Source organism: Geotrypetes seraphini, chromosome 9 (genome assembly GCF_902459505.1).
Source record: "Geotrypetes seraphini chromosome 9, aGeoSer1.1, whole genome shotgun sequence".
Classification (NCBI taxonomy): domain Eukaryota; kingdom Metazoa; phylum Chordata; class Amphibia; order Gymnophiona; family Dermophiidae; genus Geotrypetes; species Geotrypetes seraphini.
The window spans coordinates 168100215-168114933 of record NC_047092.1 but is presented as its reverse complement, the minus strand read 5'-3'; the positions used below and the strand labels follow the sequence as shown (position 1 = coordinate 168114933).

At 38.2% G+C, this 14719-nt stretch overlaps 1 protein-coding gene across 6 annotated transcripts in view; it reads left to right on the top strand.

Moving 5' to 3' along the window:
• Window positions 1-14719, top strand: part of ZBBX (zinc finger B-box domain containing) — a 172473-nt gene that overhangs the window by 95006 nt on the left and 62748 nt on the right. For all 6 annotated transcript variants that reach the window (XM_033958619.1, XM_033958621.1, XM_033958622.1 and 3 more), the window contains 3 exons: window positions 2113-2233; window positions 12659-12771; window positions 12928-13037. In XM_033958619.1, coding sequence (XP_033814510.1) covers window positions 2113-2233; window positions 12659-12771; window positions 12928-13037 — 344 coding nt within the window. The remainder of the gene's footprint in view (window positions 1-2112; window positions 2234-12658; window positions 12772-12927; window positions 13038-14719) is intronic.

Here is a 14719-nt window from a genome sequence, read left to right as displayed (position 1 = left end):
CTCTACTCACCTTTGCCTCCTCCGAGCAAATTCCATTAGCTACCACCCTCTGGCGTCTGTCCGTCAACCAGTTTCTAATCCAGTTCACCACTTTGGAAACAGCTTGGCATTATTTAGTAACTGTTTAAGTCCTCAAAGAATCAAATGAGTAAGACATCAATATGGAAATTATAAGTGCTATTATAATCTTAATCCTCTTACTTTTCTCTTCTTTTAGAAGGTCATTAATATTAATCTGGGTCTTCTTACTTTCTTCACGTAAAAGACCATTTACTTTTAAACTGATTAATCATTCTTAACATTACCTTATTCCTTGAATCATTTTAAAATAATTAAAGCTTTTTCTATCAATTTATTTTTTATATTCTTTCTTAATTGACCCTATCCTTGTGTACAAACCTTAAATGTTCCTTTTTCTTTTTTTATTTTATTGTATAAATTGTATTTCTACCCTTTACCTACTTGTTCCAGTTTGTATTAATAGAACATAATGATTTGTCTGTATAATTTTGTCTCATTTGTATTTGACATCCCTGGCTTTTATTGAATATTACAATTATATAATACGCATTGAAATATTGGATATTGCGTAAAATCAAAATTTATTAAACTTGAAACTTGAAAATAGCTGAAATAGGCTACTGTGAGATCTAAACTTACTTTAAAAGAACTACAGAAGTGCCTGCCCGAGATTAGGAAAAATATTAACTGTTCAACAATTTAAGATTGTTCCACAAACATGGCCTCTGTGGATGAGTGACAAGAAGGGAATCTACTGCATGTATATGGGAGAAAGTTTTGTGGTCTGATGAGGTGAAAGTGGATCTTGTTAGTCTTAGTGCTGACATGTGTTGTATAAAACAAACAAAATCATCCTAACACAAAACCTACAATAATGGCTGATAGTGGCAGCATTATGTTCAAGGGACAAGGAATGAGAGGGCATAGGATGAAGTTAAGAGGTGATAGGCTCAGAAGTAATCTGAGGAAATACTTTTTTACAGAAAGGGTGGTACAATGTGTATATATGTGGAATAGTCTCCTGGTAGAAGTGGCAGAGGCAAAGACTGTTTCTGAATTCAAGAAAGCATGGGACTGGGAAAGACATATGGGATCTATTAGGGAGAGGAGATAGTGGATGCTGTGGATGGGCAGACTGGATAGGCCATTTGGCTTTTATCTGCCATCATGTTTCTGTGTTTCTATGTAAGATAGAATGAAAGATGGATTATACAAAGTGTAGTCAGCAAAACAAGAGAGGCTTGTTTAATCCACTGACAGTACGGATAATTCAAAAGAGCTGATAACATGATATTCTCTATAATTTCTTTATTAATTTTAGAAAACATCACTCTTATCTGCTCTCTTTATATATTGATGCAAAGTGTAGTCAGATCATGGAGGGAAAAATGTTCCAATCTGATTATAGATTCTGCCTTGAGAGGAAGATTTGCCTTTCAGGAAGATAATGATCCTAAGTAAAAGCAACAGTGGAGGGGCTTGACAAGAAGAAAGTGAATGACCTTGAGTGACCCAGTCAAAGTCTACCCAAAACCAAGAGAACAGAAAAGGAAAACCCTACAAAAAAAAGGAGTAGGGATGAACAAACAACTTCTAACACTAACACAAGCTAGACCTTGGGGAAGGTCAATTAAAAAAAAAAAAATAAATACAGGAAAAGTATAAACATCCAAGGCTCAATTGAAGATAGATTTCTATATGCATCCAAAGGACCTGACAAGGCACCATGTTTCGGCAGAAATTCCACCTTCCTTAGGGGTCAGAAAGTTAATACATATAGATCTGTTTGTGATAAATGGCAAAGGACTAAAAAGTGAGCCACTGTGGAAATACATTGGGGGTAGGTCAAAACCTTCACAGATAACTTAATTCCACTGAGTACTGAGTCTAGGGATGTGAAGACATGTGCATTCTGGATTTTTTGATTTACTATTCTTATTTGCCTCTTGGAATATTTCTATAATTGTTCATTCACATTGAAAGTGTAGTATATATTTAGTAGATCAGTGGAACAAAACTCCTGCTTTAATGCATTTTGATTTTTGTGCAGCAGAAAGAAAAAATACAAGTGTTTATTTTTTTTTTTTACAGAAAGGATGGGGAATTCTGAGGTACAAACTGTCTTGACAGTTGCGAATAAAACAGTTGACATTGAATTTAAAGAAAATGGCTTGACTTATTTGGAGAAACTATTGCTTAAGAAGCACAGAAGGTATTCAGTATATTATTGCAGTATTTATTAGAACATAAGGAGCATTTACAATTTCTATAAGTGTGAACATCTGTCTGAAGTTATTTGATTTGTGCCTTTCATACTCTTCCAAAATGACTAGGTCTTTGTAAGATGTTCCTTGCCAATGAAAACTGTAGTAATTGCATCTCTCTCTTCAATTATTTAATACTTTTTTCAGGGGACTTTGATATAACATCAAAAATTAAAATAGACATACAGTATAGTACAATATTTGAAGTTTTCAAAAACTTGCTAAAAGAATGTTATAGAATTTTATAAACTCTTTAGTACTATATTGCTTTCTCTCTTCTTCCCAAATTATTTTTACTCGTAATTCCTCAAATAGTATCAGTGTTTCTTATAAAACACAGTATAATGTTTTTGTATTTTCATGCAATGCTAATGAGAGCTCAAGTAGTCAATGATATTAATGGCTATATTTGTTAATCTAACCATACTTTATACGATAGAAGCAAAAAGGAAACACAATTTTAGTCCTTCAAAACTAAAATTAGCTAAATACAAACTAAAGGCGACAGTTTTATAAATTGGTGTTTCACTTTAGATGGCACAAAGGGGCATGTTTAGTGCTAATTCTTAGCAGCTTAAAGGTATGCCTAAGCTATTATAAAATAGTAGTGCAAAGCCACATTGGCGCACGCAAAGTTAAGTTTGCGTACTTAGCACAGGCCAATGGCTGGTGTAAGTGGATGTGCTTAAGTGTGCCATGATAATATTCTATAAGTTGCACACATTGCTTACTGACATGCTTATGATATGTCCATACTCCCCCCCCCCCCATGCCCACGCTGCACTCTAAGCAATAGAAACATAGAAACATAGAAAGATGACGGCAGAAAAGGGCTACAGCCCATCAAGTCTGCCCACTCTTCTGACCCACTCCATCAAGTCTGAGTGCTAATGACCCAGATCCTTAGCTCGACCCCCATAGGGATCCCACGTGGATGTCCCATTTATTCTTAAAGTCTAGCACGCTGGTGGCCTTGACCACCTGCACTGGAAGTTTGTTCCAGTGATCTACAACCCTTTCCGTGAAGAAATACTTCCTGGTGTCACCATTAAATTTTCCTCCTCTGAGTTTGAGCGGGTGCCCCCTTGTGACCGAGGGTCCCCTGGGGAAGAATATATCGCTTTCCGCCTCGACACGACCTGTGATGTACTTAAATGTCTCAATCATGTCTCCCCTTTCTCTACGCTCCTCAAGAGTGTATAGCTGTAGTTTGCCCAGTCTTTCTTCGTATGAGAGACTCTTGAGTCCGGAGACCATTCTAGTGGCCATTCGCTGGACAGATTCAGCTCGAAGCACATCTTTTTGGTAGTGTGGTCTCCAAAATTGCACACAGTATTCCAGGTGAGGTCTCACCATGGTTCTGTAAAGCGGCATTATGACTTCAGGTTTGCGGCTGATGAAGCCTCTATTGATACATCCCAACATTTGCCTTGCCTTGGATGAGGCCTGCTCCACTTGTTTGGCAGCCTTCATATCTGCACTGACGATTACTCCCAAGTCCCGTTCTTCTGAAGTCCTAGCTAGTGTTTCCCCATTTAAGGTGTAAGTTTTGCATGGATTTCCGCAGCCGAGATGCATGATCTTACATTTCTTAGCGTTGAAGCCCAGCTGCCATGTCGAGGACCAGTTTTCCAACGTGATCAGATCCTGCGTCATATTATCCTTGAGATTGCTTTCACTTACTATATTACACAGTTTGGCGTCGTCGGCGAACAGTGTTACTTTACCCTGAAGCCCTCGGGTCAAGTCCCTTATGAATATGTTGAAAAGGGATGGTCCCAGGACCGAGCCCTGCGGCACTCCGCTAGTCACTTCCGATGTCTCAGAGAGGGTGCCGTTGACCACCACCCTCTGAAGTCTTCCACTCAGCCAATCGTTGACCCATGCAGTTAGTTTCTCACCTAACCCCATCGACTTCATCTTGTGCAATAGTCTGCGGTGTGGGACACTGTCAAAAGCTTTACTGAAATCCAAGTACACTATGTCCAGAGACTCTCCCGAGTCTAACTTTCCCGTCACCCAATCAAAGAAGCTGATTAGATTGGATTGGCATGACCTACCCCTAGTGAATCCAATGTAGGTATATTGTTTGTAGAATAGCACCCATCACTTATAATAATAATAACAGCTTATATACCGCAATACCGTGAAGTTCTAAGCCAGTGATGGCTAACCTTTTTGAGCCCGAGTGCCCAAACTGCCGCACAAAACCAAAGAATTTCCTCAAAGTGCCAGCACGTCAATTAAACCTTAATAACAAGATTTTAGTATCTAAAAACTCTTTATAAAGTTGCCTGAACTATGTAACATCATTTTTAAAGGTTGGAATCTTTGTATTGTCAGATAATCAATTTGATTCACAATCCTTTGGTTTTCATTTCAATTTATTGGCAATTTATAATGTTTTAATGATTTCATTCAATTTAATGAATTTAGGAAGAATTTGATTCAGTTACACAATATATTTTAAATGTATTATTCACATAACATGTCAAATGTATCCTGAGTAAAAAAAAAGATAAACTTCTTAAAACTGTTAACTGTGTCAAGACTCGGTGTGTATTCCCAAAGAGTCTATACATGTTTTTTTGGAAATTTACAATCAAATTAGAAAATAGTTAAATCATTACATTTCTAATAATATGATGTAAAGAAAGCAAAAGAGCTTTCAATTAAACCAACCGTTTTTATTGGAAATTCCAGATTGGAATACAACAGGGCCATGTAAAGTCCCTTTTTTAAATAACATCTTTAAATAATATTTAAATAACTTAGAAAGTGTCTTAACTGCAAACTGAAAACACTGCTTCATGTAAACATATGCATTGGGCATGCTCTGAAAAAAATTAATGTGATTTTTGTTGTTGCATGCATGCATGCTGATAACTTGTCAATCCTTGGCTCATAGTGCGTTAATTTCAGAGCAACACATGCAGCACTCATGTCATCCGTTAATCTGTTTCTAGCGTCAGATTTTATATGATTCAAAGCCGAAAACAGCTGCTCACAAGCATAGGATGACCAAAACAAAGTAAGAAGAGCAATCCCAAGTGCTTTCATGGACTTAAAATTGTCTGGCAGAGAATTCCACGCTTTTAGGATTTCATTTTCAGAACTGCTAGCAGTGATTTCATTTGTCACCCTTTCACACTCAATACGTTCAAGAGCCGCACGCAGGTCATTGAATTTACTTTTCCAGATAGAGCTTTCTTGAAATTCCAGTAGCTCCATTTCCAAATTTTGAATATCCAACCACTGTAAGCAGGAAAGATCAAGATCTTCAAATGTGGACTTTTCTGGGGAAGTTATAAATGAAAGGGTTGTCTCCATCTTACGGAACTGAGAAAATCTTTTACTAAAATTCTCCTTTGCTTCGGCTACAATGGTGGAATATGCTTTGTGGATTTCCTGGTGTTTTTTATGACTGTCCATAAATGATGTAGAATTATCCAAATGTATTTTTAGGTTGGGAAAATATTTTAGCTGTCCACTCTCAAGGTCTTTTTCAAAAGCATGCAATTTTCTCTCAAAAGCTTTGATGTCACTAAACATGCTTTCTCTGTTTTTCCCATGCCTTGTAATTTTTTGTTTAGTACATTAAAGTGGTTAGTAAAATCTGTAAAGAACATGAGGTTGGTAAGCCAGGCCATGTTGGTGAGTTGAGGATAGTCTTCCCCCTTTTCGTTCATAAATAGCCTAACTTCTTCCAAGCAGGCCACAAATCTCTCTAACACTCGTCCTCTGCTCAGCCACCGGACATTATTGTACATCAGTAAAGTGTTATATTGTGCCTGAACCTCATCAAGAAGGGCTTGAAATTGTCGAAAATTAAGAGCACGCGCCATGATGAAGTTCACCATTTTTGTTACATCTTTGAGGACATCGTCAAGTTTTTTGCTGCTTTCTTTGGCGCAGAGAGCCTCTTGATGTATTATGCAGTGAAATTGAATCAGTGGATGTTTTGCTTCCTTAGCAAAGAAATGAATGAATCCTGATGTTGTCCCCACCATGCTAGGTGCTCCATCGCTAGTAACTGAAACCACTTTTTCTGGACTTATGTCTAGTGATGAAAAAGCCTCCATCACAGCATTGTGGATATCTATCCCTTGTGTTCTTCCAGGCAAAGACAGCAGTTTTACCAGCTCTTCTCTCATGATGTCACCAGTAGCATAACGCAAAATGAGCGCTAGTCTTGCATGGTTAGTAATATCTATACTTTCATCCAAGCACATGGAGTAGAAGGGTGCTATTTGTAAGTCGCAAGTAAGCTGTTGACTAACATCAGCAGCCATTCGCAGAACCCTATCTTTTGCAGTATTTCTGCTTAGCGGCATCTCAGTGATGCGCTGCACAATTTTATCCTTGTTTTGGAAATCATGGAAGAGTGAATTACTCCCAGCCAAAATTGCCTTTTTGATAAAATCTCCATCAAAGAGGGGCTTACCATGTTTTGCCATGCACAGTGAAATTTGAAAGCTGGCAACTGTAAGATGATTAGTTTTTGAAAGATAGTTGCTAAAACTAAGAGACTGGGAGTGATATTTCTTTAATTTTCCTACAAGGAGCTCTTTTCTTTGAGCTAAACAAAGTTCAGCAACACTGTTATGGTTGGTCTCAAAGTGACGTTTGACACTTGATGTGCGAGACACAACACTTTCATTACACATAATACACAATGCTTTCCCACTGCGTTCAATCACTCCATATGTCTCTGTCCAGGCCTCTTGGAATGGTCTTCCACTATCTGTTTTTGCTTTTTTTGCTGTACTCATTTTCTTTGTTCAAGACTTCAAGTCTACAAAAAGATAAAATTTGTATAATAAAAAAAAATCTAATGAAGTGCTGTATACAAATCCGTCCCCATAAAAAAATATGTGATTGGGGAATTTTACTAATTGTAGACATCCGTTTTAGTCAAAAAATATACTGTCCGGGTGAAAACCGGACTTGTGCAACCCTAACCTGGACACCTAGACAAATAGGATTAGTGTGTTGGTTGTTCACAGAGAGCCCAGCCCTCCTCTCAGCTTACTAAACTTCTCTATGCAATCATCATAAGCAGCTTTTTTATTTCCTCAAATTTAGCATGTCCCCCATGGAAGATACAGAGGTTTTTACAGAGGAGCACATTATTAGACACATTAACATCCCCCCATATCCTCACCTCTCTAGCATGGGAGCACTAGGAACTGTTCCTGATTACAGATGTCACATGTGGAGTCACACTACAGCCTCACTGAGTTCCTGTGACAGACTCAGTGTGAAGCTTCTCTTCCTCCCCCACTTCCCCCTCGCACACTGCCTGGCTCATAGGATACTAAGGGGAAGACAGGCAGGCTAAACATCCACTCACAGGACTGCAGCCAGCACAGGAGGATGGGCCGCGGCCCACCGGGACAATGCTCGGTCCTCCCAATGGCCAGTCCGGCCCTGTTGCCAGGTGAGCTGCAAAGCAGACACCGGCACACTCGCCTCCTGCTGCGCCGCATATCTTAATTGCGGACCTTCCCACATGCCAGCTGCAAGGCCTTCGCGTGCTACAGCTGGCACGCATGCCATAGGTTCGCCATCGCTGTTCTAAGCGGTTTACAAAGATTAAGCAAAGGTACAAATTGATTGACATTAAAAGGGGAGGAAGAAAGAGGGTTAATAGGACAGGAAATCCATTTTTGAGGAGAGAGTGATCAATAGAACAAGTTAATCGCTATAGAGGGGAGAGAGAAGAGAGGATCAGTTGTCTAGATACTTTAGGAACAGGTGTGTTTTCATACGTTTCCTAAATTCCTCATAAGTAGTGGGCGAAAGCAATTGTTCTAGGTTTTTACCCCATGATGCTGCTTGGTGCGAGAGAAGATGTTCACTTATATGCATAGCTTGTCAATTATTGGCGCCAGTCACATGCATATGCACTATTGTTGTATAAACTAGGCACCAGTTTATAGAACTGGCTATAATTTAAGAAAGTTGCTAATTAAAACTGCTTACCTTTTTGGTTTATAAAGTTTCATGATGACTTTTTTTTTTTCAAGATTACCCAATTACTTTCCTGATTTTCTTTAAAGTATTTTGTGTTTTGGCTATATTCCCTTTTCTGGGTTATCATTTTATGTCCATGCCTATAAAATCAGTTTTTCACATATCCTTTTAAAAAAATTTGTTTTCTTTATTTTGCCTTATTTTGTATTTTTTTTTTACTGTGCAATGTGTGAAAAGCAAATATGTCAACTTTCTAAGCAGTCGATTACCCAGAAACCATTTTTTTAAGGAAAGATAAAATATTATATTATTAGATGCATACTTTTCAGGCTACTTTTGTAATCTCTGAATTGAAAATAAATATGATCTAAACAAGATTAAAATTTTATATTATAATCTATTTGTTTCATAATGATTTATATACAGTTTGCATATTCCCTTAGAAAGGCATATAATAAAAAATATCTATATAAATGGTCACTAATGAAGACTGATCTATTCACTTGGAAAATTTGACTACATCACCAATGCCTACCTAGATTCACACTGGCTACCTATACAAGCACAAATTCAATTCAAATTATACTGTCTATTATTCAAAGCAATAAACGGTACTGCCCCCACCTACCTAAATAATCGCCAGACAAAGGAGAGCTCTGACCCCATTTTCCTACCCCCCATTCAAAGGTACTCAGCGCAAGAAGATGTATGACAACCTACTAGCAATGCAGGTAGCGAAACTAGACACCTCCATCACTAACTTGCTGACAGCAACAAGCGACTTCAAATCATTTCGAAAAGAAATCAAAACCCTGCTATTCAAAAAATTTATCCAGTTATCTTAACTCTCCCCTTGTCCTTCCCCCTCCCTTCGTACATTCCCCCTCAAATTGCTACTCATCTTGCACTTTCTCCTCAAAGACTCAACTATGAAACCAGTCTCCTAAATTGTAATTTCCCTGTAAATGTCCAGTTTTCTTCTGATTTCTACTCATCTTGTAATCTCTCCCATGCTCGCTACCCTTCTTGTAATTTCTCCTCTAAGACTCTATTATGTAACCAGCCCCTTAGACTGTAATTTTCCTGGAAATGTCCAGTTATCTTCTGATGTAATCCGCCTAGATCTGCAAGGTACAGGCAGAATAGAAGTCACTAATGTAATGTAATGTAATGAAGGCATATCTGCAATTAAAACAGATATTAATGCTTAGGATATTAATGCTGCAGACAACATGTTCTACATAAATTTAATTTGTTCTTATCAAAGGGAAAAGAGGATGTGATTTTACCACCTTTTTGCGGTTAGACATTCAAAGAAGTTTACATACTTGTCTTATTAATTTCAAATCCAATCCTAATGAAGTCTTGATTCTGGATATGGCAATAGTGATTACTGCCTTTGTTCTACATGTCTGTGGAACCAAGACAGTAGTCACTATTGCCATAGGGGAAGAACACTGCACAGATTCTAAACTAAACTAAAACTTAACTTTATAAACCGGGTCATCAACCTAAGGAAGCTTGACTCGGTTTACAACAATTAAATAAAAACTGAAGAAAGTAAAAACAAAGGTTTCAAAAGAAATTAGTTTTCAAAATGTTTAGCATATAGAAAAGTTTTTAGAAATTTACGAAAAGATTGGAAAGGACTGGGGCTCCTCAGAGTTAAGGGGAGTTAATTCCATATTTATTTATTTCGATTTCTGTCCCGTTCTCCCAGAAGCTTAGAACGGGTTGCAAGTAGACATTCACAATCTTTTGAAAACAGACTAGTCATGACAACAAATAGGTTACAGTAGACAATAACAGAGCTTATTCTAGAGACCAGACTGGTCTTAGCGAAGAGTACTAGGAGAAGTATATTGAGGAGGCAGTTTTTAATGGCCCGATTGGCAGAAGAGGAAGATCTTTACTGTTCTGCGGAAGGTCATTAGTGAGTCTAGCGACCTGATCTGTGTGGGTAGTTGGTTCCATAGCTGAGGTAGGGAATGGCTGTAGGATCTTTTGTACGTCGTACTCATTCAGAGGGATCTCCCTGCGGGAATGCTGAGTCTTTGTTCTGCTTTGGACCGGAGGGGGTAGTTAGGGGTATATAGGCGTAGCTTGGATGCTGTGTAGGCTGGGGTTTTTTGGTAGATTCTCTTGTGTGTCATGACCAGGGCTTTGAAGATGCATCACTTTTTGACTGGTACCCAGTGAGCTGCATAGCGCGCTGGAGTAATGGGGTCATGGTAGCTGAGGTTGTATAGGAGTCAAGTTCTGGACTTTTTGGAGGCGTTTCAGATCTCTAGCAGTGATGCCATTGAATAGGGAGTTGCAGTAGGCTAGTCTAGAGAGTACATAGACATATAGCAGTTGGGCTAAGTCTGTTTCTGGGAGGTAGGGTTTGATCCTTCGCAGTTGGCGAAGGTAGTAAAAAGATGGGGAAACTACCTGCGAGACGTGGGCAGAGAGGGACAGGTAGCCATCCAGTATAATTCCAAGACTTCGTACCTGGTCTTTTGCTGTTAAGGGGGTTGATTCACAGGATAGTGTCGGACAGGTGAAAGTAGTGTTCTTTTTCCTGATCCAGAGTAGTTCAGTCTTTGAGGCATTCAGCTGGAGTTTATTGGCTGACATCCAGTTTTTCATATCAGAGAGGCAGTGTAGGAGGTTAGTGAGTTGGGTTGGCTGATCGTCACCTAGGGGGAGCAATAGTTGAAGATCATCAGCATAAGAGTGAATCTTAATGTTGTATTTGTGTGCCATGTCGATGACTGGCCTGATATACAGATTGAAGAGGAGAGGGGATAGCAAGGCACCTTGGGGAACTCAGTATTTAATTGATTTGGGGTTTGTAGTTCGTTCTTCATCTGTGCAGGAGTAACAAGGCTTTCTAAAGATATTTCAGTTGAATATAGATGAAAAGAACATAAGAATTGTCATACTGGTACAGACTGAGGATCCATGAAGCCCAGCATACTGTTTCTACCATTGGCCAACCCAGTTCCCGAGAACCTAGCTAGATCCCAAGGATACAGGGAGAAGAGTTGTAGTGAGACAGCTTCTGCACTTAAAATGGAGATCTCAGACCCAGAAGGAACACTAGTATATCCACATTGATTAGGGGGGTCTCTAGAGGTGACAAATTATGTTAAAAGCTATATTTTGAGCTTGGAATGTGAGCAGAGAGACTCCAGTGGAACTAGAGTGAATGGGTCAAATATAATATTTGATCTATGAGATTGAAGATTATCCCTCGGATTCTATATAGGTTGCCCAAAGTTGGGTATGCAAATCTAAGCACAGATTCTAGAACTGCAAGTAAACTAATTAATTAATGAGTCATTAATAATTGGTTAATTTGCAGTTATTTGGGTTTGCGCACCCTATGCTCTATTCCAGTGTTCCTCAACTCAGTCCTAGAGTTCATATCCACAGTAAATATGCATGAAAGAAATTTGTATATAATGGAGGCAGGGTATGCAAATAAAGTTTATGCATATTCATTGTGGATATTCTGAAAACATGTCTGACAAGGGGATACTCCAGAACCGATTTGAGAAACACTGATCTGTTCCATAAAATGCATGCTTAAAATTTATAGTGCACAACTTAAAAGGGAGCATGTTTATGAGAGGGGCATGGACATATAGGGACATTCAACTTTCTAAAATATAAACTTCTCGTTTCTCCAATGGTTAGTGATGAGCTTATATTTTAGAAAGTTGTTTGATGCTAGTATAGCTTCACTGCTTTTTGTTTTAGTGATTTTTTTCAAGTCAGGGACATTCCCAGAAATTAGGTGTGATATTGCATAATAGGATCATTTAAGCACCCAACTACACTTAGTTGCATGGCAGCATTTATACCAGGTTTCAGTAAGTGTTATACCCAAAGTTCTACTCTACGCTAGTTTTCTGTGAATGGCACTCCACATAGATCCCTTTGCAGAATACTAGTTTAGTGTGGATCTTCCTACATCTAACTTTGGGGGCTATTTTGTAAAATTCACCCCCCCCCAAAAAAAAAATAAAAAAATAAAAAGAGCTTTCTAGATACCTGTGGTAACCTAGGTAGTACAGGTCAAAGGAGAGTGTGGTGCAGTGGTTAAAGCTACAGCCTCAGCATCCTGAGGCTCAAACCCACACTTCTCCTTGTGACCCTGTGACTTAATCCCACCATTGCTCCTTGTATATTAGATAGATTGTGATCCTAGCAGGACAGACAGGGAAAAATGCTTGAGTACCTGAATAAATTCAAGTAAACCATTCTGAGTTCCCCTGGGAGAACAGTATAGAAAATTGAATAAATAAATAAACATAGCACAACATATAGATCCATAAGTTCTGTAAACAAAATAATGGTGGTAGTCACGGGATTGTTTTATCTCTCTCTCTCTCTCTCTTGTGTTTTAGAATTTCAGTGGGTCTTATGCCTACAATGCATCATCAGGTTGAATTCAAATGTTCTCATCCTCCCGTGGATGAGTCACAGTATGGAATGAATGAAGAAGATGATGGTTTAACAGGTTGGTTGGCCTTTTTGGGTTTTTTTATGTGTGTGTTTGTTTTTTTCTTAATTATTTTTTCCTACCAGAACAGCTGGTTATTGTATCATTGATTTCCTTAATGTCAGATGAATTTTAACTGATAACAGCGTTCTTGTTTACTTTCTTTTTCTCTAGCTGAAGAGCTTGAAGCTCATGAACAGTATGCAGCTCTGTTTAGAACTGAAAAATCTGAGAAAGATCCTGAGAGACCACAGCCATCTTTGAAAATTGTTGAACTGGATGATGTACAGTATATATCTGCTAAATTCTAAAACAGCTAACAAGCTAGATAGCTAAAAAGTCTTAGACAAATTAAAATTAATATTTAAGAGTCATTTTAGAAAGCCATGTTATGGCAATTAATGCATGTTAAAGCTTGGCCCATGTACATATTAAAAAATACATGAAAAATACAAATGCATGCAGAAAAGCTCATAATTACATAAAATGTAAATTTTAACATAAGCTTCGTTATTGAAGTTGTGCTATTCTTGGAAGGGTACTACTGCTTCCCTTTTCCCTGTGGCTGGAATAAATGTGGGGTAGTGGTGAGGTCCATGTATCCGGTTCATGTATCCTCCCCCCCCAATCTGCCAATTTATTAAGTTAAATGTAGCATTTAAGCCCCAGCCTTATTTTTATTTTAAAAAAAGACAGTATCATAGTTGATTTAGATGTGAGGAAACTAAAAAATGCTTTCTTATATCCTACCTGGAAAGGATCCAAAACTCATAGTCCATATGGGAGAAAAAATCTTTCATACCTCTTTGCTCTGCAAGAATTGCATTTCTTCAACTCTATATGGTGGAGATATCCATGCTGGAAATGGTATATAATGGTGACAGTTTGAAGGAATGGAATTAAATATTGGTGAATCTGGAAGATGTATTAGGGATAATCAACAAAGTAAGGTGTAGCAAATCATTTGGACTGGACCTCAGATTACTGAAGGAATTTAAAAAAATGAAATTCCAAATCTGCTATTAATAATTTTGTAACCAGTCATTAAGTTAGTAAAATCCTAAGTGGATGAATTGATTACTCTTGCAAAAAGTATAAACTGTGGAACAGTGGTCCCCAACCCTGTCCTGGAGGACCACCAGGCCAATCGGGTTTTTAGGCTAGCCCTAATGAATATGCATTAGAGAGATTTACATATAATGGAAGTGACAGGCATGCAAATCTGCTCCATGCATATTCATTGGGCTAGCCTGAAAACCCGATTGTCCTGGTGGTCCTCCAGGACAGGGTTGGGGACCACTGCTCTAGAACATACTGTGAAATTACTAAATAGCACATTTAAAAACAACTCGGAGAAAATATTTTTCACACATTACATAATTAAGCTCTGGAATTTATTGCTAGAGGTTGTGGTAAAGAATTGGCCAAATTCCTGGAGAAAAAGTCCAAATTGTTATTAACAAGGTAGAACTGTAGAAAACCACTGTGTATCCCTGTGGGTAGGCAGCATGTAATCTACCTATGTTTTGGGATTCTGCTGGTACTTGTGACCTAGAGTGACCACTGTCAGAAACAGTATGCTGAACTTTAAAGGACCTTTGGTCTAATCTGCTATGGCATTTATTATGTTCACATGTATTTGCACATATTGATCCAAAATATACAAAAAGTATCTAAACACTGTTCCTTCCCAAGCTCAGGATGAGCTCAATACAGTAATATCATAAGCTTATGAATGGGGTACCCATTCACATTCTACATATGAAATATTCAAGACATTTTTTTCAGATTTCTTCCTTGGCCATTTCTGCCCAAAGACTTGTCTGGCTAAAGACCTCAGGGCTTAGAAAAGATATCCATATGTAAACCAACACCCCTTTGCATATACAATACTCTTTTCAGGGAAAATATGAAAGATGTGGTTGCACTACCAACCAGCTAGGAATTATTAAAAAAGGGATGGTTA